This window comes from Prionailurus viverrinus, chromosome D4 (assembly GCF_022837055.1).
Source record: "Prionailurus viverrinus isolate Anna chromosome D4, UM_Priviv_1.0, whole genome shotgun sequence".
Taxonomy (NCBI): Eukaryota; Metazoa; Chordata; class Mammalia; order Carnivora; family Felidae; genus Prionailurus; species Prionailurus viverrinus.
Window position 1 is genome coordinate 48,529,655 of NC_062573.1, and position 24,873 is coordinate 48,554,527.

The 24,873-nt window shown below is 38.5% G+C and overlaps 1 protein-coding gene across 7 annotated transcripts in view; it reads left to right on the forward strand.

Annotated features, from left to right (window-relative positions):
• Positions 1-24,873, forward strand: part of NFIB (nuclear factor I B) — a 241,917-nt gene that overhangs the window by 162,658 nt on the left and 54,386 nt on the right. For all 7 annotated transcript variants that reach the window (XM_047830459.1, XM_047830462.1, XM_047830461.1 and 4 more), the window contains exons 4-6: positions 5,257-5,325; positions 10,953-11,073; positions 13,872-13,990. In XM_047830459.1, the coding sequence (XP_047686415.1) occupies positions 5,257-5,325; positions 10,953-11,073; positions 13,872-13,990 (309 nt within the window). The remainder of the gene's footprint in view (positions 1-5,256; positions 5,326-10,952; positions 11,074-13,871; positions 13,991-24,873) is intronic.

Here is a 24,873-nt window from a genome sequence, read left to right on the forward strand (position 1 = left end):
GGAGATACCTCGGGGTCCTGTTCTTTCTCCAAACAATGCAAGAAAACTAACTGGAGAAGAGCTATGTAAAAAGTGGAACCTAAGGGGCGCCTGGGTGGCTCAGTCGGGTAATCATCTGATTTAGGCGCAGGTCACGATCTCCTGGTTGGTGAGTTCGAGCCCCGCATCGAGCTCTCTGCTCTCAGTATGGAGCCCGCTTCAGATGGTTTTCCTCTTCTCTCTGCCTCTCTCTCTTAAAAATAAACATTTGAAAAAAGAAAAAAAAAAGTGAAACCTGAGCATTGCAGTGGGCTTCAGAGGTGCTCTTATTCAATTTCCTACTCTAAGTGGGAATTCTCAAATCTAATGGGGGGTTTTTACAGGCTTTGGGAGCCCCCCCCCCACCTCTATAGACACAAGTTTCCCCATCTGTAAAATGGTAGCATTTACATGACAACCGGTAGGTTCGTAATTATGAACATTATGTGAATTGATGCTTTTTAAGATCTTAGAGCAGTAGCTCGGCATGTGTTGGTTGTTACTACCTTTGCAAAGTTTCACATTCCTTTCTAGGACTTTTCTTATTGGATGACAAATCTGTTTATTGAGCCAAAACACAGTTCCTGGAAATACGCAGAATAAGTCTTATCCAACATCTACATTAACAGTCCTTCTAATACTTGAAGACAGCTTTCATGAATTTAATAACTGCTTTCTGTGGTTTTTTCTTTTTTAATTTCAAGAATAGAACACAGTAGACTATAAAAATGAGCGTTATCAGTTTTCCTTTGGATTTTCTATGTAAATGTTGTTTAACATTCAAATGGAGCTGATTATAATTTGAGATATTAACAGTTAGATATGCCATTGTGTCCCTTTGTGATTGTTTGTAAAGGAGGTTAAACACTATATTAACTTCTGAGTAGTGATTTATTGTTGCTTTTGTTAGAGAAAAATAAAAAAAGAAGTAAAATAATATAATTTGATATTGCCTTTGAGAATTTTCAGTTTGCAGAGGTCTTTATTTCCTACTCAATTTTATTTTTTAAAAAGCATTACATGTAGTGTAAATACAGCATCACATAAATGCCGAGTTGTTCTTTGCTTCTTGGCTTAAGCTGTTGTGTAATATTGCTCTGTAACCATTAAGCAGCTGCTGTGCCTCAGAGATGCTCATATTTCCTTTAGTAGATGAAGGGAATTTACTATATGAATGTCTCCAAATTGCTTTAAAATCGTTGGCCTTTGTGTCAGCTATTTACATTCACAGTGGTCCACGTAGCACATGAAAACCATGTTTCTGGAAGGCCCCAGCAGCCGGGAGGTTACAGATGGGGCTGTGTTAATAGTAATAACCTGCATTTTGCTGAGTCTCATCCTCTGTAGTATCACAGGGCTCCTGACACTCTGCGTGACTCCCCCGGCTATTTTGCCAGAAGTATTGTTTCTTATATGCTTCCTTGTATGCTATTAGCTATCCAGGAACTATGTCATCCACTGCTCCTTTTCTTTACCCTTCTCTTCTTGGGTAAGTCTGTCCATTGTAAAGGCTGTGTGTGCTGTGTGCCAAGAGGAGTGAAGGAGACAGCCGCCTCCTTCAGGTGCTTCTCCGAGGCTACCCCATTGCCTGATCCATCCCAGCCCCCACTCCCCTAAGGTCATGTTGGTAAGCAGTACCGCTCATCCTAGGGAGCCCTCCTTTCAATGAAGTCTCACTATGCCCCATGCAGGAGTGGAGCCCAGTGGGACCTATGTGTGGTGCAATATGTTCTGACATATTTCCATTGCCTTTCATAGTTTCAGCAGAATAACTCTTTCAGATTTCCTTGTAGATTCAAATTCCTTGGAACATGAATTGGAGGTGAGGGATGGAGAAACACCACGCTACATTCTGAATTGCCTGCCCTTTCCTATGAGACGGTCATTGTATTTGTGTGTGTGTGTGTGTGTGTGTGTGTGTGTGTGTGTGTGTGTGAGACTGCCTTACTGTCTTCTTGCTGGTAGGATTAGCTTGAGGGGCCTCCTCCCTCCCTTTTGATTTGGTTCTTGATGTCCACACACCATTTCATCTTCATGGGCATGACCAAAAAGCAAGTGAAGCCTTGGCTACTCACTGGGGTCATAAGGAAGGGAACTGCACATGAGATTTACATATGGAGATGTTACTACATGACATGTGGTATAATTTATATAAATATATTGAGATGTTCACTTTTCACTTGTTCATCAGTTTATTTTACAAATATTTTTGAACTCTGACTCTTTAAACACTTCTGGTTTCTTGATAGTTCCTTTGTGGTAAATGCCTACCATTAGACATTGGTATATAACAAAGTCAAAGATCTAATCTGATGGTAATCATTGTTCTTTCCCATTCTACCCCAAAGCCTGAATAAACTCTTCAACACAAGTTCCAGAGAATAGCAAGAATCAGCACACTTATCCTTCTATCTTTAGCCATCTGTGCCTACCTTGTTATATAATTACTAAGATGTTCATTTGTGACCCTGTTCCAAAAGGTTAAACTTTAACCTTTTGTTCCATAAGCATTTACCTAGCCGTTACTGTATATATGTAGGCACTGAGTTAGTTGTTAAGGGGGATTCAGAGATGAACAAAACCCAGTCGCTCTCCCAGATAAGGGAGCTGATAATCCAATAAGGACCACAAGACTTGAAAACACATGTCTGGGAAACTCGAATGTGAGAAGTGATGTAAAGTAAGCACAAACTAGGTGCTATGTGAATTCAGCAGAAAAAGATTATTTCTGGCTGGCTCAAGGATGGGGAGAGGAGGGTGGAGGAACAGGTTCGGGAGCAGATGGCAGTTGAGGTGGACACTGAAGGATGAGAGCAGAGCCTACAGACAGACAGCCTTCTGATCGGAGGGAGGGAACCGCGTGAGAAAGATAGGAGGGCATTTACAGAGCACCTTTGGGTGAGGACAGACACGCTTGTCCGATTGGTTAAGTACATGAACCGCCATCATGATACATAAGGTCTCCATATTTAATCTATCTGCCAAATATAAAATTTTACACGGGGGCGCCCGGGTGACTCAGTCTGTTACGCGTCAGACTCTTGATTTTGTCTCAGGCCGTGGTCTCATGGTAGTGAGATCGAGCCCCACGTCTGGTTCTGCACTGGCAGCATGGAGCCTGCCTAGGATTCTCTCTCCCTCTCCCTCTCCCTCTGCCCCTCCCCTGCTCATACTCTCTCTCTCTCTCTCTCTCTCAAAATAAATAAATTAACTTAAAAAAATTTTACATGTACCTTATATAGAATACAGTATAATTTGTTATACTTTACAAAGACTGTTTGTTGTTTTATACGATGATAACCTAGCATGGTTCAGAAAATTGAAAATGTGTTTTCCGGAAACCACACGAAGGAGGTCGATGTCTTTTTTTTTGTTTTCATGGCTTATGCACCTCTACGGTGTAGGCTACCTCAACATTTCTCAATAATCGCTGAAATGAGTTCAACCAGGTGAACAATTAAGTTGCTCAAGCAGTAAGAGTGAATTAAAATACAGATGCATAAAATGGGGACGTTTGGTTATTACCCTCTTCAAAATGTATGTATTTTTTCAGAGTAACGACCTAATATGAGTTTTGTCCCCGGCTGAGATCTCATAATTCCTTCTCACTCTTTCTTTTGTTCTGTTTCTAAGGAAGGTGGGCGGTGGGTATCATACCGTGTTCAGACATGCATGGCTCCTTGGTTCACAACAGTGAAACATGCATGCCCATTGGATGATCTTTGGTCTCTTCATGCCATGTACAGTTCAAAAGTGGTGTGGTAGCTTTTGTTCTGGTAAAATTTCTAAATCAAGATTTACAAATAAGTTGAGACTGTCTGGAACCCAGTGTGTGTAACTCAACGTACAGGTGATTGTTGACCCAACTGGCCAATCCTAACTTACTGGGAGGGAGCATTTAATCAGTGCCTTCGGCCACTTACCATTCATAGCAGTTTTATGATCTCTGATTTATAAATGAGGAATAGGAGACAGCAAGAGTCTAATATCGTGACCACGATTCCACACTGGTAATATGTGGTTGGGAGTCAAATCCCAGCCCCTTGACCTGAGTGCTCCCTGTTGCTAAACCACCTATGACTCACATTCCTGCCCTGATTCCAGGCTCTTGGTCAGCCCTAAAACTCTATGTAAAATCTGATCCAGTTGCCCGTTCTTGGAATCTAGAGTTTGCTTTCCTGGAAGCATTTGAATTCTGAGGGTTTTCAGACTTTTCTTATTCTCTTCCTGGGGAGCAGAGAGTAACCATAACCCTCCTTCCGGTATTCTCTCCCTCTTCACCCTCAGTACCTCTCCTTCACATAAATGAGAAGCCAGGGACATGATTGGTATTTGTGGGCCATAGCTTGACCACATACCACCCAGGAACGAACTTACTCAGGCTCGTGGACGGTGGGCCACAGTCACTGTGGACCCTGTACTTGGATGTCCCAGAAGGGTCATGTGGCATTCCTGGAGGCCTGGATTTAGGACCATTTCCTTAAATAATAATAATAACAACAACAATAATAATAATATAATAGTAATAATAATAATAATAATAATAATAAATTAATAAATAAAAAGTACCCGGATCTTGAAATGAAGGGAGTTCCAGGAAGTAGTAGCAAGAGTGAGAGAGCAGTGAAATCATGTGAGGTTTATCAAAGGTGCATGGAAATAGGTCTATGCAAAGTATTTGCAGTATGTACAAGTTCTACTTTTGTGTGATTCATGACCCTGGAACAAGGGTGGGGGAGTGCTGGTAACTAATGGCAGCTCACTCTTCTTTAATCAGGGAAGGATTTGTGAAAGAACAGTGGTTTCGAGAGACCTTTGAAGTAATTCCAGCAAGGTTCTAATTGTGGTTGTGGTTTTCCTTTTTCTTTCTTTCTTTTCTTAAATGGGTAGACTTTAGTCTCCCAGGTGCCACCGAGCTGAGTGCATCAGTAGGAACCCCTGAGCCTTCATTGTCTGTGCATGGGCCGTGGCAAATAAAACCGTAGCCATTGCCCTGTATATTTAGAAAGCTGAGGAAAAATTTTCCTGGGGAATTATTTGGCATCTAAACGTTTCACTTTTGTTTAAACAGACCCAGATTTTATTCAAAGAGTTCTGCTTTTACTGGTCTTTGTTACAAGCATACCTGGGTTTCGTTCTAACCTTTGGTTTCAAAACACTTGAACAAATTCTAGTGTTTAATCATTTATTTGCTTCCTGCTTACGCTGATCTTTTTTCCTCTTGATACTTGTTTTCAGGTTACCTGGAGGATAGTTTTGTAAAATCTGGAGTCTTCAATGTATCAGAACTTGTGAGGGTATCCAGAAGTAAGTAAATTGTTTTCTTATTATTTAATTATATGGTATGATTTAACATATTTTATATCTTGAAACTTAAATACAGTATTAAGAAAATTTGAGTGTTAAATCTCCGTCTTGCTGATAAAATCATCGGTGAGTCTATTTTGTCTGATTTTCCAAAATATTTGCATTTAAATCCTCAAATTTTGGAGTACAAAAGTTATTTGGGGGTTGCTCTGATTGCTGTGTTATTGGTATCCATTTAATTCACTGCTCGCTCTGTGACCATAGATGGTCATTTATATCAAAGGAAGCGTGATTAATTCAATGTGCTCCATTTTGTTATGATAACCCACATAAGTTTCCTGTCGATAAGTGCTGTTTCATTTTACTCACATTTTGGTGGAGACCTGGAGATGTACAGGATATACACAGTAACATGCAGCGTGGAGAGGGATGCAGAAATTCATTTTGCAGATTGTCGTTTGGATATAGATAGAAAGCATTGTTATCCGAAACAATGTCCAATTGTTTTAACTGGCCACCTCACCTGAGACAGCATTCTTGACAGGCCGGATGCGATTTTTCTCCGGGAAGTCCACCTGGCCAGCTAGTTACCTAGGCCAAAGAGTAGTTTACTGACTCAACTTTTTTACTTATTGCTGATGGGTACAGAGGTAGCTCTTAAGGCACGGCTGATTGTTAAAGGAGGGGACTCATTTCTTCTTGCTCTCTTCTCCGATGTAGCTTATTTGTGTAACTTTGAAGGCTGTTCACCTGACATTTTGTTAGAGAGCGTCACAGTTGGGAATGATATCGCTCAGGTGATGTGGTGGCATTCTGCTCTCGTTTCATTTGTGTTTGCTATTTGGGTCAAATTCCGAGGTCATGGGAACAAGAATTATGGTGATCCAAAAAGAACGGAGCTAATCATGGAGGGGAAGTTTAGGTGGTCTTTTAGAGTTATGGCCCAGTAAAGTGATCCCCAAGCTAGGAGGTCTTTTGGACCATAGTTTCTTCAAGGGTTCCAGTTTCTAGAGTGGCCAGTGCAAATAGCATGTATCCCAGGGCGTCATATACGTGAACATTTAAGACCTTAAATAACTTATCCTTTCTGACATATTCTCCAGTAGATGAACATATGCGCCCAAAGACTTCTTTCATGGGTCTGTTTACTTAGGGCAGTGTAGACCGAAATCTAATATCCTATATCCCAGCAACTCCAGGGTTCGTTCGCTAGACAAGAGGATTCTGATGGTCTGCTTCATTGACCAAGGCAATGAGCCTTGCGTGTTTTTCCCTGATCGATAATGGGGTATGGAAGGCCTCTGACATTTGAAAGTTTTCTGTATTTATTTTTAATTTGGAAAGGAACGTGGCTGACTTACTTCCACTCTCGGGCATCATGTAAGGAAGGGGGAATTTGAAAGTGTGTGTGTGGGGGGGTGTTTTCCCTATCCTGTTCTTTAGCAGAGAGGCCATACTGCTACATTAGGAGACATTATACCATTATTTGTTTAAATTTGTCCTTTTCCAAGTTTCATGATATATTTTCCTCCTTCTTGTGAGGACAGACCAACCATCTGTTAGAACATATTATTAATTCCTCATTCTAGGTGACATTATGCTAGATGCTACAGAAAGGCAACCACATAGAACCTTTAAATTCCCAGAGTGATATTTTGAAAAAAATCTGAATTTGAAACATAAGACAAGGTGAGAAACATACCTCTCTGTAACAGTTGAACAGTGAGGTAAACTTAATATACTTCATTCTTTTTACGCTTATACTGTCATCTCTTAGAGGTTTTTAAGGTATCTGTTAGGACACACATTACTGATTTGTAATTCGTGTATTAATTATCTGTGTTTTCATTCATTAGTTAATTTATTCAGCAAACATTTATTTTCTACTCGGTATGTAAATAGGTGTCTGTGAAATGCTTGAGAAGTTATTCTCCTAAGTGTTTTAATATATCCACATCATAACCTTATTTACACAATGGAACTTCATTGTTTATGAAATAAGGGTTTGCTAAGTAAGCAGAAACTTCAGCACAACCCTTCTGCTGTAGATCACCAGTTCTGACTTCCCGAGGGTTTACGGTATGTTAACGGCTTCTGTCCTCCAGGGTTTTACTATCATGTGACCCACTAATGTGCGTGTTGACTTTCCTAATGGAGCTGCTCAGTTGTAGGATAGCGATCTTTCTGTTGCATGATATTATCTCCATCTTAAAAGTTGATTTAGGATCGGCTTTTGGAGTGAGAAGAACAACGAGAGAGATGAGGGGTTGGCCTCCAACCCTTAGAATCTGAGGCTCTTCGGAGCTCCTTTTCTAAGAGGATATTGGCAGGCCTCTTAAACATGATTTGCAGCTTTCAGATTTCTTGCAGTTTTCCGGGAGAGGCGCTAACACTGGTCTTTGCGTCTGATGGAAGTTCTTTCCGAGGCTTTTAAACAGGAGTATCAACTTGGGACTTGCCATGCTCATATACTCTCTTTGTTATTACGTACATTTGGTGAGAGCTGCTTCAGATTTTGGCATGTTTGTTATTAATCTACTCGTCTTCTTGCACTCTCCCGTTTAATGTCAGGGTGCACACTAAATTTTTACAATGCTCATGTAGAAATCGTTTTTATTGATGTCTTGGTCCTCTCTAACAATCCTTCTGCAACAAAATTTAGAAAAATAAAATTTCCAAAAGATTTTTTTTTACTACTATTTTGCTATGAATTCCATCTAGTATGTTTATGGCCAAGCAATCTGTGTTGACTGTTAAGTCAGATGTGTGAAATAGAAGCTACAGATCTTCGCTCAAATATTGCATAGCTTAATACATTTCAAATACTTTACAAAAGATACCACCTGTAAGTTTCCTGTTAGTAATTCAGTTCTTTGAATTGTATCCAGTACTTGTAGAAGGCTGGACAGATTACTGACTGTCACCGAGTCCCTCAAATGCCTCCTCCTAGCACATACCCTGCTTTCCACTGTCACATAGAACATGATTCTAATAATAAACTTTAAAGCATGTGGTTACTGTGGGATTTTTTACCTTGCATTTCTTTAACCTCCGGTGTACCTCAGGCCACAACAAGCAGTTGCATTTCAGCTGCCCAAAGAATTCAAGCCATTAGGCACAGTTACACATTGAATACAAACATTTTCAGTGTAAAATGAGGCTAAAGTGCATTATATAAAGAGTGGTTTAGCAGAAGGTATAAACTCCAGAAGTTTGGAGCTGAGAGTATCCTGTATATATCGATTTTATTTTTGTTATGGGAAGAGAGATGCTCATTGTATGTTCTTTGATTCATTCTCTGCAATAACATATGTGCCTCCTACTCATACTTTCTTAAAAATATTTTAAGGTTAATCTTGGCCTACCTGATATTGAAATAGAACTCATGGGGCGCCTGGGTGGATCAGTCGGTGGAGTGTCCAACTCTCGGTTTCGGCGCAGGTCATGATCTCACGGTTCATGGGATCGAGGCCCGCTTCGGGCTCCGTGCTGGGAGTGTGGAGCCTGCTTGGGATTTTCTCTCTCCTTCTCTCTCTCTCTCTCTCTCTGCCCCTCCCCCATCTCTCTTGCTCAAAATAAATAGACGCTTAAAAAAATACAGTTCAGCTAACAGAGAACATATTTAGCGAACACATTAAAATTCTGGGTAAGAAAAATTCCTCGAAAATCTGCATTCCTTTTGGGGTCATATATTGAACTTGAATCAGTTAGGAGAGAGGAAGATTAAGTAGACTGTGTGTTCTTCGAGTGAATCACAAGGGCTCTAGAGTTTTGTTGCCACGGTCCCAGGACACCTTTTCTCTCATTAGAGCTTTTGAAGGCCTGATAGAAATAGGGAAAGAAAGAAACTGTTCTTAAGCACTGTCCTTTGACACCAACCTGCCTGGTCTCACTGTGCATATTATCTCTGCCCCTGACTTTGCTGTTGTGATAACCCCCTGTTGAGAATGACCTCCCCTTAATACCTTACTCATTCTCCAAAGTCCAGTACAAGCTATGGTTTCTCCACAGAGTTCTTGGATCATTCAAGCGTGGATTGGATTCTTCTTCCCATGAAGTCCTATAGAATTTCTTGGTCATGTTTTTCATTGGGCATTTTCATTATCATCTGCATTACGCTGGTATTTCTGGTTTTTTCATAAGTGTTTTGTTCACCCAGATTGTTGTCCAATCTGTTTTATTAAGGACGGGAACTATCTCAGACTGTCCTGAATCCCTCGCAGCACCTGCCTGTAATGGACACAAGTAACAAGTTGTTGAATGAACAGATTTGCAGCGAATAGGTTCATTTATACCTCTTCATCTGCTTTTGGTGTATTTTGAACTGTTCACTCTTTGCTAACTACTCCAGACTGCCAGGGAGGAGATGTGGGGAAGAAATCAGGGAAAGAAGGGAACTCCCATTGTTGAATGCCTGCTTTGCACTAGACAGGATGCTGGGCTTTTATCACTCTTTACCTCATTTCATCTTCAAAATAATCATAGGTGCTAGGTTACTATTCTTCTCATTTTACTGTTTGGGAAATTGGAGCATAGAGCTCAGAAGTGGCAGAGGGAGTTCAGAGTCAACGGCTACCTCCCGAGATTCTTCTCCTTCTAATACAACATGCTGCCTCCTGGATTTATTCAAGATGTCTAGAAACCAATTTTTGAAATTGGAACAGATGTCATCCATTGTCCCAAAACCAATCCTTATATATAAACATCTCAGTTCCAAATGTATCAGCGAACTCAACAAGATTTCCTTTTTTTCTTTTTTTCAGAGAAAGAGAGTGTGAGCATATGCATGGGGGAGGGGCAGACGGAGAGGGAGAGAGAATCCCAAGCAGGCTCTGCACTGTCAGCATAGAGCCCAATGTGGGGCTCGATCTCATGACCTGACCCAAAATCAAAAGTTGGATGTTTAAACGATTAAGATTCCTTGATTTACAAAATAATACCTTAAAGTGTAAAACTCCACGAGTACATTTTAAGTGATTTTTATAAATTTGGGCATAAAAACTTAAAAAACAAAACATAAATCTTGAGTAAAAGCCACACTTAACTATTCATACATGAAACCTCAATGTGTATTTTGGGAGGAAAAAACTTGGCTTTTATGTTCATATGTGTCAATGTTACTCATATACCTGCCCTAATACAAGAATTAGTTATATCAAATAATGATTAATATGATTTCTAATGCATTCTAACATTAATCTTAATATTCTCATTTGATTTATTGAACAAATGATTTGGTTTTTGAGAACCAACTATATACAAAACACCTTGCTTGGTGTTGAGCAATAGGAAACATGTCGTTTCCTCTGACGCATCTACAGACTAGTGTGGTGACAGATGTAGTGACAACTGTTACAAAGGGGTGAGGGAAGAAGGCTGGGGACTGGGAAGAGGGGAAGTGGTACCAATGATTATAGTCTGACTGCCTCAAACTTGAACAGTGTCCAAACTTGAACACTGGCATCATGAGGAAGTCTTCAAGTTGTACCCTGGTGGATGGCTGAGGTTCGAGTCTCAGGGTAAAGAAAGTTTGCCCAGGGGCATGGCAAGTATTAGATTATTACATTCAAATGGAGATGGCAAGTGTAAATGTCATTCTTGATGTTTCTTTTTGTTTTGTTCCTCAGCGCCCATAACCCAGGGAACTGGAGTCAACTTCCCAATTGGAGAGATCCCAAGCCAACCATACTATCATGACATGAACTCGGGGGTCAATCTTCAGAGGTCACTGTCTTCTCCACCAAGCAGGTAACTGAAGGAAGAACTGTGCTTATTCTCAGTCTGTGTGCAGATTGGTAGACGGGTGTGCAGATAGGAAGGTAGGTAGAAATGCAGATGGGTAGGTAGGTAAAGATAGAGGGGAAAGAAAGCTGAGAAAGAGTTCAAGACTTTTTGCTGATCTTACATATATTTTTCATCTTGGATGATTAAATTTATTTTGATATTTGACAATTAAACGTAATTGTTGTTCAAGGCATTTAAAAAAATCTTTTGGGTGGGGCAAAGCAACTCTGAAGCTATATGAATATGATTTTTCCAGAGCATCACATACACCCGTGATCAAATGTAAGCACATACATGAATTCCAGAGCAAAACATTTCATTGTACGATATCCACTTTTTAAGAATAAGGGAATACGGGTGATTATTTTCCTAAGCTGTTCTAATGAAGGTTAGTTGCATTTGAATTAATTATGGGGCTATGCACATTTATGTGTTTATTAACTGAGTTCAATTTTATATCACTTATGGTCAAACTGTATTTTCATATAGTTTGCATAGCAAGGTAATTTGGTTTATTATCACTATAGTTGGGTCTTAAAAATGCTTTAGTTTTTCTACAATTGAGTGTGAATAGTACTTTCTTATTTGGTCTGATCCGGTCTTATTTGGTCTGATGGGTCAGCCATTTGGTTTTAGATATTATGCCATTCACAATAAAAACGGTTTCGAAAACATTTCTTTGTTATTTCCTTATGAAAATCTTTTCTGTCTCACTCTCAGTCTCTCCTGTGTATTCACTGCTGATTCACAGCTGAGAGAATTAGCTTTATGGAGAGTTTGAAAAAATGTGCATCCTAACTTTGGATACCTTAGGAATAAACTAAAGAACAATTATTAACTCTCACCGTGGTTTTGCATGGATAGAAATTGCCATCTTTACATGATGTTAATACTCTGGGAACCATGAGTCCAATATTAATCACAAGTACATCGGTGAATACACACAGGGGTACGTGTGCTTCTAGGATTTGGCAACAGTGCAGCGAAAACGGGACAGTCTTGGAAGTCAGAAGTCCTTACTTTGTATCAGGCTGCTTCCACTAACATGCCCTGGGAAATTCACGGAATTTCTCCAAATTTGTCTCCCCACTTGCAAAAAAAAGCAGGACCGATTTATGAATGGGAGTTCTGCAGTCGGACTTTGAGAGCCTGTGACATTATGTTTATTAGCACTACATAGTTAATTCAGAAGATATCTTTTTTTAGTTTTTACCTACAGAGATGTGAATAAGGGTTCTTTTTTTTTTCTTAATTTAAGGAAACACATCCATTTTCATAGTCCTTAAGACTGTTTAATAGGGCATTGGTGGGAATATATGAAAACAGTATATCATGCCAAATGGTCTGTGCCATGAAATAGCTTTTTAAGCTCTACCCTAAATATTTACTTTACTATTTTTAAAAAACTTTTAAAGCGTTCTTAGTTTGTTTTTTAATGTTTACTTACTTTTGAGAGAGACAGAGATAGAGTGTGAGTGGGAGAGGGGCAGGGAGAGAGGGAGACACAGAATCCGAAGCAGGCTTCCAGATTCTGAGCTGTCAGCACAAAGCCCGATGTGGGACTCGAACTCACAAACCCTGAGATCACAGCCTGAGCTGAAGTCAGATGCCCAACTGACTGAGCCACCCCGGTGCCTGTATATTTACTTTTCTTAATAATTGGGATGAACCGTGTTTTCTTTATCAAAATATATCATTTTAGAAGTATATCATTTGGTTTGAATTTGGCAATGGCCTGTTTTTCATGGTTGGTCGTAAGAATGAAAGATCACATGGGGCACCTGGGTGGCTTAGTAGGTTAGGCGACTGACTTTTGATTTTGGCTCAGGTCACGATCTCACAGTTCATGAGTTCTAGCCCTGCATCATGTTCTTTGCTGACAGTGTGGAACCTGCTTGGGATTCTCTCTCTGCCCCTCCACTGGTCACATGCTCTTTCTCAAAATATATAAACTTAACAAAAAATAAAGGATCACTAACCTACTTTTTAGAAAAATATAAAGAATATATAAAATAATTTATAATCAATAAAGTATAACAGAATTTTTAAATATTATTAATTATAGGATTGCTGATAATAATTACTATTCAATAAGTATCTTCTAAATGTCAGCCACTTAACTAAGAGCTTTCCATTTAATAACTCATTTAACCCTCTCAACCACTCCCCTTTGAACTAGGTTTTATTGTTTCCATTTTATAAATGACTAAATGAGTTTAGAAAGGTTAAGGAGCTTACTACTAAGAAGTAGTGAGTGGTCTAGTCAAGATTTGGTACGAGGCTGGTTCCATTCCAAAGTTCATGTTCCACTTTAGTCAATTGCCTTATCTTTGAATTAATATGAAAAGATTACATTGTTAATGGCAAGTGCTATGCTAATGAATATTACTAATGTTGATAATAATGATAAGAGTCAGGTAAGTCTTAACAGTTTGAGAATTAGTACACACATCACATCAAGAATTCACTTTTTAGTACTGAAATTTCTTTGGAAATCTACTTCAAAAGGTAAATATAATAAACATCCTACCTGTTAGGCAGGTACACTTATGATATGGCGTAATAAATGATATATACAACTAGAAATATTTGCTATGCCTATAGAAGTCTTGAATACACTCTATTTTTTTCAGAAATGATTCTGAGAGACTATTACTTTGGTTTATGTAAACTTTCACAGTAAAAATCTTCTCAAATCATATACTGTCGCATGCTACACGCTGTCTTAGCCCGCTAATGTAACTATTATCATATTTTAACAGCAAAAGACCCAAAACTATATCTATAGATGAAAATATGGAACCAAGTCCTACAGGAGACTTCTATCCCTCTCCGAATTCACCAGCTGCTGGAAGTCGAACATGGCATGAAAGAGATCAAGGTGAGCGATAAGCAGGTTCCTCTAGAGACTTTCCAGTACGATGCCAGCTGGCTTCAAAAGTTCCATTTAGTCAAAATTTCATAATTGAATCGATATGGATTATATTTTCTTCATAAAATGATTGCAGTGAAATTATTTTTAGATAATGTACTAGTCACATGTCATCAAAGTTACAAAAGTCCCTTATTTTCCATGTCTATTGGACTTCTTCTCCCAGACAGAATGATCTTTTAGAACCTTCCATTATGGATGTCTGTCTGCATTCGTGGGTTGGATTGCAGCAAGACTACAAGCTCTGATTCAATGAGATCAGATTACTACTCTGTGTGGGGTATTTCAGGGAGTAGCCACACTTTGAGCAGTTTACAGGTGCCAGTTACTGAAAATTCCCATTTCAAGGAAGCCATAATTCCATTTGGGAAGTGGGTGCAGCGTAAACAATAAATACAAGTGTCATGTAAGGAACTTTGTGTCTGAGTCAATCTAATTGTTCTTTCTAGATGAAACTGTGACCCAGTTGTAGGGCAGCTTTGAAGAAAAATAGAATTTTATAGACGTTATTTGGCTAAATGGAGACTTAGCTCTGTTTCATTCTTAAAGTCTATTGGATTAAATATATTTCATTAGACATCCTCATGCCTTTTGGCTACAATGAGAGGAAGAGAATTAAACGTAGAAATTAAAAAATTAGCTAACTCCAGTGCCTTGTTGGTATGTGTGTGTGTATAAATATGATTTACATCAGCAGCATAAAAAATAGTTGAAAATTTATCTTTTACATCAGATATTACATTTTATTAAAAGTGTAAAAGAAAAAAAATCTCTTTACCAATGGCTTTTAGCCCATGACTTGAGTGTCTATGTCTCAGGTTGGGGGACTGTGTACTAGGTTACCTCAGGAGACAAATGACTCTGAAGCATAGCAGTTAAAGTCAAAGTCAGCTCCTTATTCAGGAGCTGCTGAATATTATTCATAGACGTTTGCTATAAATAGACGTTGCTATATAGACGTCGCTTATTTGCTGCTCCCCATTTTCATACCACGTGTCATAGGGTTTAAAGAATAATGAAACAACTTCATGGAGGAATTGGACTTTGAGTCAGGTGGGTCTCCTTTAGCATGTTGAGACTGTCAACTGGTAAAGAAGGGGCAGGGCAGGCAGAGGGAAAAGTAGAGCCAAGCACTGCGCAAGAGTGAGTTTCCGGATGGCCACGTTGTACCGTGTGGCGGGACACTGCGTGGGTAAGGAAATAAGAAGAGATGATGGGCTGTTTTAAAGAAGGATCTGAAAATCAGCTGGAGAGTTTCAGCTCTGAGATGACCTCCCCCTCTTCCAAATCTATTCTTCAGACAGCAGACAGGGTCTTTATAAAACTTAATACCATCATATTACTGCCCCGCTTAAATCCTTCAGCAACTTTCCAGTCCTCTTAGGAGAAAATCCAAATTCTCTTGTACGGTGGACAAGCCCTGTTCCCTGTCTGGCCTCAGACCGCCACCCTGGCCTCAGCGGGTGCTGGCTGCTGTTTCTTCTTGCACTTTACTTGCTGCTTTGTAATACTGGGGAAGGCAAAACCTAAGAGCTTCATCTAAGCCATGCCCTCTGGAATTCTCCTCTTCTGCCTCTCCATCTGGCACAGTTTTTGGCATCTTTCAAGTCCCAGCCTAAATTGAGGAAGTTCAATCTAAATTAGATCTTGCTGTTTTTCTCTCCTGACACCCCATAGTGTCCTTTCATTGTTCTCGTAATAGATAGTTACGTGCTCATTTATGGGATTCATTGTCTAAATCTGTCTGCACTGTGAGGGCAGGGACCTTATCTATTTTGGCTATTATGTAACCAGCACCTTGGTGCATAGTAGGGGCACAAAAGATATTTGTTGGATAAATGAAACACTGATAGAGCATAAGTCTCATTAGTGAAGGCAAGAAATAGTATTTCTGGGACTTTCACCAGATTTGCAGAAGTAAGAATAAAAAAACCAAAACCCTCAACCCTTTGTATATTATTGCTTGTTTAACTGGGCATTGTCAGTTTCTTCTAAACAAAGCCGTATTTTCCCCTTCCGAAAATTATTCTGGGAAAGATTCTAATGGTAATAATAATAATAACACTGTGAATGTGTGGGAATGGATGTGTTGTTCAGAAGTGTAGGTGTTCTTTATTATAGAGAGTGTCACTTTTTAAAAATTGATTCCTCTTTCAGCCTATTGAATAAAGCCAATCTCAAATCATATTATAAAACATTTTTGAAAAGTAGAAGGGAAACTGTCATTCTTTCTCTTTGTAAAATCGTTGTATTGTCTTGGTGATTTTCTTTTGTCAAGACGACTAGAATTACTGGAGAAGTCTGGAAGGGCATATTATATTAAGAGTAAGAAAGAATGATCCATTCTCAAGTGTACTTACAAAAAAAAAATACTCTTGTCACTTTAATTCTGAAGACCCTGAAGACTTTGTAATGTGCACAATAAGCCATTGTGGGAAGAAGACTTGAACTACAATAAAAAAAAAAAAATGAGGGCAGTACAGTACTATCTTTTTAAATTTGCTAAGCCAGATGCAGTCCTTTTGTTCTTAGAAAATTGCTTTTTTAAAATTTGCAAAATAAAATGCCCCATGGTTGTTCTTGTCCGTCTTCAAATATTCTTCAGACACACTTGCCCATCATGAAGGGAGTATTCTAAAGGGCGTACTGAGCACCACTCGATATTTGTAATGACTTTAGTCCATGTCTTATACTTGTTTCTCCCACAAAGCCCTGCGCTCGGGGCGCCTGGGTGGCGCAGTCGGCTAAGCGTCCGACTTCAGCCAGGTCACGATCTCGCGGTCCGTGAGTTCGAGCCCCGCGTCAGGCTCTGGGCTGATGGCTCAGAGCCTGGAGCCTGTTTCCGATTCTGTGTCTCCCTCTCTCTCTGCCCCTCCCCCGTTCATGCTCTGTCTCTCTCTGTCCCAAAAATAAAATAAAACGTTGAAAAAAAATAAAAAAAAAAAAGCCCTGCGCTAATTGGTAATCAATAACTACTTATTGGTTGATTGAAATATGCTTGTGTTTATAATTGGCAGGAATGTTTAAAATTTCCCATTAATTATTTCCCAAGCACGCCTTATTCTGTTAGTGTTCACTTTGCATATTAAAAGCCTGCCAGAGCCCTTAGCAACACTAATTTTTGAAACATAAGAATTAAAGGTAACAAAATTATGGACAATACGTGGCATTCTACTTTCCCTTGTAATCTGAACACCAACCTAAACAACCATTGAGATTTATTCCATGTAGGCAAAAATATAGGATATAATATAACTAAAGGAATACTGTATACTCACTGTATTTTAAAAAGAAATCGGGCAAATTTGCAGTGAAAAAAATCCAGGCTTATGTAATAATTAATATTTATGTACTTCCTAATAATGTAATGAAAAAAGTATTTTTATTTTAGGGTATTATAAGCATAATTACTCATATTTGTATGTCTTTTTTTTCCCACAATGCAGGAAAGTTACAGTGTCCTAGTCATAAAAGAATTGTAATTTTTAATTTTGCGGAATAGAGACATGAACATTTAAAAACTAAGCACTATGTAATAGTGTCAGACAGTTGGTAGGAATCTATATAATTTGCTTAAATTTCTCCTGATATATAGTGAGGGAAACTAAACTAAATTTATCAGTATCTACATTATGTAATACTTATATTTTTACTTTGTGTTCTTTTACATGTTGGGAAGGGAAGGAAAAAAGAAAACTGGCCACTAACAAAGAGCCAGAAAGCCGCTGTGACATTTCTTTCCTAGATTCTAAAGCATCCTTTCTTGCTAATCTCTTCTATGAATTTCCCGGCCTTAAACTTCCTGACTGTTCCAACGCACTTGAAAACTTGGGCTTTTTGTATATGATGTTCCATCATTTTCAGTTTTGATGGTTAAATTAATAGAACCAGATTAGCTTATCAATGTGGATGCTGACAACTTCTTTTATTCCAGTAGCACACAAAAAATACCATCTGAGATCTTGTGTGCCTTAATTTTTTTCCACCTGAGCCACTTCAGAGACTCAATTCCTACTTGATGTACTTCTCTTAAAATCATTAGAGTACTTTTTATAACTTCTAATAAAAGAGGGGGAAAAAAAAGAAATAGGTCTTGTGTTTTCTTCTAATAAATTACTTTCATGGGGCTAAGTCTTGTCATATGATAATGCCTAGGAATTTTTTAATAACTTTTTTTGATGTTTATTTATTCATTCTTATGAGAGAGACAGAGCATGAGGGGGGGGGGGAGGGGCAGAGAGAGAGGGAGACACAGGATCCAAAGCAGGCTCCAGGCTCTGAGCTGTCAGCACAGATCCCTATGCAGGGATTGAACTCGTGAACCACGAGATCATGACCCGAGTTGAAGTCGGGCGCTTAACGGACTGAGCCACCCAGGCTCCCCAATACCTAGGAATTGAACAGACTGACAAATGGTATGCTTGGATATTTGAAACAGTGCTTTATCAATAACATTCTGTCACTGTCATTCTAATACTTGCAGATTCATCTAAGTCTGCATATAAGGCTCCTAAAACACTATTTAATAGACATTTATGACACAGTAAATATATTTGTTATATACAGCTGGGCTTTCTAAATGGAAAACTAAACAGCTTCTCAGTCTGATGAGTATTTAAACAACTTAGTTTTATAAATTGTAAATTCAAAAAACCTTTTCATGCAGTAAAATGTTACTAATTCCAACACATTTAGGATTTTAGGTAATTGGACTCAATTAACATTTATCAAATGCCTATTATTTGCCAGGAAGTTTTCTAGGCATTGGGCACATAAATATGAATAAATTAAATTTCCAGCCCTTGACCTGCTGAGCAGAAAAATAATATTTTGCTATTTATGAGAAAAGGTTCTTCACAGAGAATAAATCATGTGAACCAGACTATGAGGGGACTGTCTGTGCCTCAGAAGTAGTTTACTTTTAAGCAGTATGGGACATAAATCTTTACACAAAAATCAATGAATTGGTATGTTACCCGAAACTAGCACTACTTAGCAGTATATTGGTAGGTTATTAGAATTTTAAGGGTAGTTTAAAAATGTATACTGGACTCTCAAATAGGTAGTATTCAGGCACCATGTTCTGGTTGCTCCAAGTACTAGAAAATAACACTTAACTTTAAAAATTTACAGTTCAAGGGGCGCCTGGGTGGCTCAGTCGTTTGAGCGTCCGACTTCAGCTCAGGTCACGATCTCGCGGTCCGTGAGTTCGAGCCCCGCGTCGGGCTCTGGGCTGATGGCTCAGAGCCTGGAGCCTGCTTCTGATTCTGTGTCTCCCTCTCTCTCTGCCCCTCCCCCGTTCATGCTCTGTCTCTCTGTCTCAAAAATAAATTAAAAACTTAAAATTTTTTTTTTTTTAAAGAAAAAAAAATTTACGGTTCAATCACATAAATAAGTCTCTTCAGTTAGTGTTTTGAAGTTTTCATATATTTCCTAGCCCTAGAGATATTTTGTAATAATTTTTCAACTGTTTCATTGGTAGTATAGTTTTAAATCTTGTGCTAAATGTCAGGTTCCACTTTGTAGAGTTGTACGAGAATGTAGTATTAAATATCCAATGAATTGAACCAAAAGTCTCCAGGGAACGCTGGGGCTACAGAATAATAATGCCAACCTAACATCATGAGTTCAGTCAGTCATAGAAAATATAATGATAGAACCAGAATAAGAGACCAGTATTTCTTGGTGTGAGTTGAAGGAATGTTAATAGGCACACTAGATACAAGAGCATTCAACTGAGTTTGGAAAACTCCATTGTAACAGAAATGTAACCTTTTATTTCATTCATGAATCAATTTGTAGAATGTTTAATATACTGCCATGTGCTATCAATGTGGCTATCCTTGAGTGGATATTGACCGTGTTTAAGTTTGTGAGGTCAGAACATCTTTTTTTTTTTTCCCACTCAAGAATCTACAGAGAGGTTTAATCCTAGGTTCAAATTTTGGAAAACAGTGCTTTAACCTTAACTACAGTCCAACAAATGATATGATCTCAAGATTTCTGTAGAAGAAATAAAAGGAAAGATTTCTATCGAAATATGGGAGCTGCATAAATGAGCAGCTTTTACAAATAGTTGAATAACTACTGTCTGGGGGTCATTAACATTAAAGAAGTCCTAGAAGAAGGCAAGGCAAATGCTTAGTAATCTTCCTGGAAGAATTTTTAAGCTCCCTTTGGGAACCAGATAGAACACCAACAATTCCTTACATTCTTAAGGTTTATATCACAAGGATTAAATCTCAAGTGCTCAAATATCAAATTTTGAGTTGGACAAAATCTGAGATATAAGTGCTTTTGATAAGTGCATGTCAAGAAATGGTTTGAATGTAATGTGCAAGCACAATTGTTAAGGTTTTTTGTTTGTTTGTTTGTTTGTTTAGCTGATAATTGAAAATATCGAAAGTGAATGATTTGCAGCTCTTGCCAAACTTTCTGTGAACCTCTCCATGTATCATAATGCCGTTGGAGAGCAAACTCCACACTCTGGGGATTCCTTTGTCCTGCTATATTTCTTTCTCCTTCAGCTACACTGCTATAGTTGAAAAATCACAACGTGGGCATCTTTCAAACAGAAAGAAAAACAATAAATCGTAGGTGAAAGCTTTCATCAGCAGCTTCTAACCAGAGGAGTATCTTGGACGGGGCAAACCTGGGGACTTGTTAGAAAGACCAATACTACTTAATAGGGGAAAGTTATATTCAGTGCTCTGGAGACTTCATGACTTGAAAAGATAGCATTTTTTTTCAGACAAACGACATTGGATAATTAGTTTGGAAAAATAACAGCTTGCGATTTAATGCTGGGTCTCTGGATTGATGGAGCACAGCCTAAAATAGGAAAGTGGAAAACCCATGAGAGATGGTGCGCTCAGTGCGATGGTGCGCCTTGCAAAGTTTCTTGGAGTGATAAAAGGTTTTAATTCAAATCCTTTTACACACTGATGTCATGTTTAAGTTTATTTTAAAGTAGTTTAGAAAGCCAGTTTCTTTGGAGTTATTATACTATGAATATCATATACAGTAAGAGATTGATTTTTCAGGGATAGAACACGGATTATTAGAACCCTAAGCAAGATGTAGTTCAAGGGCCTTCTTTTTCAGCTAAGCAATCTGAGGATCAGTGAGGGGCTGTCTTATCCCAGGTGTCTGGATAATGAAGAGCAGAGCCTAGGTCTTCTTTTTTTTTTTTTTTTTAATTTTTTTTCAATGTTTTTTATTTATTTTTGGGACAGAGAGAGACAGAGCATGAACGGGGGAAGGGCAGAGAGAGAGGGAGACACAGAATCGGAAACAGGCTCCAGGCTCCGAGCCTTCAGCCCAGAGCCCGACGCGGGGCTTGAACTCATGGACTGCGAGATCGTGACCTGAGCCAAAGTCGGACGCTTAACCGACTGCGCCACCCAGGCGCCCCTAGGTCTTCTTTTTTAAAGGCTGTTTTTTTTTTTTTTTTTCCCTCTGTCATCCCACAACCCATCTAGAGAATAAATATGTAAACTTAACCTATTTAGGGAGAAATGGAGAAATAGGAGAATTTGAAAGTATTCAACACTGTCTTGGCAGAAAGACAGTTTTTCACAGAAGAGTCTGTTACATCTTGTACAACAAAAATGGGGGAGTGGAGGTGAATTTATGAGTTTTCAGGGTTCTGGAAGAATTGTCAAAACAAAGTATTGAGATAGTAAAATGTATAGCTGATTTTTTTTTTTTTTAAACCTATCTCTTAATGTTAGTGTCATGATTAAAAGTTTTTGAACTAAAAAAACAAACAAGATATGCATGCTTGTGATAGATAAATGTGGAGAAGAGCCTTGGATTGAATGTTGAAACATGATGTTTTAAAAGCTTTTTTGTTTGGGAAAACATGAAAGTAGACAGCTTCATAAGGTGAACGTCCATGTACCCAGCTTTAAACTGTTAACCGACATTGCCAATCTTGTTGCATTTACTAACTCTGTGTTTTTTGAAGTTTTCTTAAAATTAAAGCCCAGACATTGTCATTTTACTTATAAATACGTCTAAGTGTTTTTATTTTTATTTTTAACACAACCCCAATACTAGTATCAATTTAACAAACGTAATAATAATTGCTTAACACCACCTAATATGTATTCCATGTTTAAATTCCCCGGAATATTTCGTAGGCTGTTTTGTTTAAATGAGGACCCAAAACGGTCCATTTAATGTGCTTGTATTTTCAGCCTCTTTTTAACCTATAATAGTTATATTGACTGTTTTTCTGTATTAACTATTTTTATTCGAACTCCTTTTTCTTTCTTTTTTTTTTTCAACGTTTTTTATTTATTTTTGGGGCAGAGAGAGACAGAGCATGAACGGGGGAGGGGCAGACAGAGAGGGAGACACAGAATCGGAAACAGGCTCCAGGCTCTGAGCCATCAGCCCAGAGCCCGACGCGGGGCTCGAACTCCCGGACCGCGAGATCGTGACCTGGCTGAAGTCGGACGCCCAACCGACTGCGCCACCCAGGCGCCCCTCGAACTCCTTTTTCTATGTCATCTATTTGCTGAAGGAACCACAGAAACGTAATTTTGTGTTCAATAAATACATGTAAATGAGGAAAACCAGATCTTCCTGCCCTTTGTGGCTACTGTTTCCTGAGCACTTACTACCTTCGAGGACTGGGCCAAGACTTTACATGTATTTTGCTTTCCAGCGCTAGTCAAAGAAAAACCATTTTACAGATCATTTAAACTAATCACTACATTGATTAGGAAAGTTGACGTCAATCACACAGATGATAAGTAGCAGAAGTAAAATGGGAACCCTTGTTCATTTTGCTGTAGGACCCATACTACATACACTACTGTCCAAACAAGTCATTGTGATGTGCTTTGCAAACTAGTTATAAAACCTCTATGACGTTTTTGGTTTTTTTTTCCCCCTAATACATGGAACTTAAATACAGATAAATGCACGTAATGTAAGAAGGGTGTGTAGACTCTACGGTTTCATGAATACAGTCCTTGGACTGGTCATGTTAAGATCTCATTTATATTTAATACTAAGACGTTGTTAATAAATAATCCTAAAGTCTCGGGGCGCCTGGCTGGCTCAATTGGTAAAACACGTGACTCAATCTTGGGGTCGTGAGTTCAAGCCCCACGTTGGGCCTAGAGCTTAGTTAAAAAAAAAAAATGTAATTAAAAGGGGCACCTGGGTGGGCCAGTCGGTTGAGCATCCAACTTCGGCTCCGGTCATGATCTCACAGTTCATGAGTTCGAGCCCCGCGTCGGGCTCTGTGCTGACAGCTCGGAGCCTGGAGCCTGCTTCACATTCTGTGTCTCCGGCTCTCTCTGCCCCTCCCCCCACTCGCACTCTGTCTCTCAAAAATGAATAAATGTGAAAAAAAATTTTAAAAACCCATAATTAATAAAAAATAATCCTAAAGTCTAGAATGTCATGTATCCATATGTGCATATTTTAGTTCTGTTTCAATTTTTTGCCTTATGCTTAGAGCACTATAATGGTGATCTGGAAACCACGTACTGGTGTGGCCTTAGACAAATCCCTTAATTTCAGAAAGATTTAGAGTTTTCATCTGTAAAATAACAGGGTTGAATACTAAGGTCCCTTCTTGTCCAAAATGCTAGATTTTAAATTAGTTGAACTCAAAGAATTTTTAGATCTGCACTACTTGAGTTTTTAAGCTTTCATTAACATGGATCTGTTTGAAAATTCAGAAAGTTTTCCGTCTCCTAAATTATTTTTTAGATGTTTATTTTAAATACTGTCTTTGAATAACACAATAATTGGGCTGTTTATGTGCTCGCAGGCACCATATGTTTTGCCTTATAGCTGAGGAATGTGCAGTTCTTACAAATACATGTCCTGTCCTGCACCATCCTGGTACAACAAATGATTGATAGAGATTGAGTTATTATAACAGAACCTTGTTATGGGATCAGTGTCTCCTACTTTGAAAATAAATGACTCAGCCAGACGGCAACATTTATTTTCTCTAAATGACTAGGGATGTAGCAATAGGAGACCATTATCCTGTGACAATATTCTGTTTCATTGACATTATCTCACAAATGTAATTGGTCCATTACTAAATAGAGGTTTTGTTACTGATCAATTTCACGTGATTTCTAAAACCATTAGGATAATAAATATGCCATCCTAGTAATTTCATTGACAGAAGGTTCTTTTTTTCTTCATTTACATTTGTTAGAGGAAAAATATAGATTTAGGTTGAACTTAAACACTACAATTTATACCAGTTTTGGCTACTTTTCCATTAAGAGAAATAGAATATTGTGCAGAGTAATCATATTTGCATTGAGCGGCTGAACTAACGACCTTAACATTTTCGTGATTTTTTTTCCTCTACCACACTAAACCACATCAAATCATAATTGTTCCTAAGCAATTAGTTTACTACCTCATTTTAATGATTTTATTTGAAATAAGTTCCAGATCATTTCTAGGACTTTCCTGTAAATCCACTAAAGTAACACATCAGTTAAATCAACCCTAACCATTACCAGCATGGATAATAACAGCATTAGTAACAACAGAAACCTTGAGATGTCTTGTAGCATAAATGTTTCTAAATGCATGGCTTTTCCCCAAATGTTCTCCTCTAAAATCTCATCTGTAATCTTGTTAAATTAGAACTCTTCCAGTATCTTTCTGACTTTTACAGCTAAGGTTACGGTATTGATTTTATTTTATAGTCCATGGCTCTCAGATGCTTAACACTAATAAGCCTCTATAGCCAAGAGGTTTTCCCCAGAGGCATGGTGAATAGCAGCTATTTACCTATGCCAATATTTAATAAGGGACTAAAATATACTCCAAATCCTGCA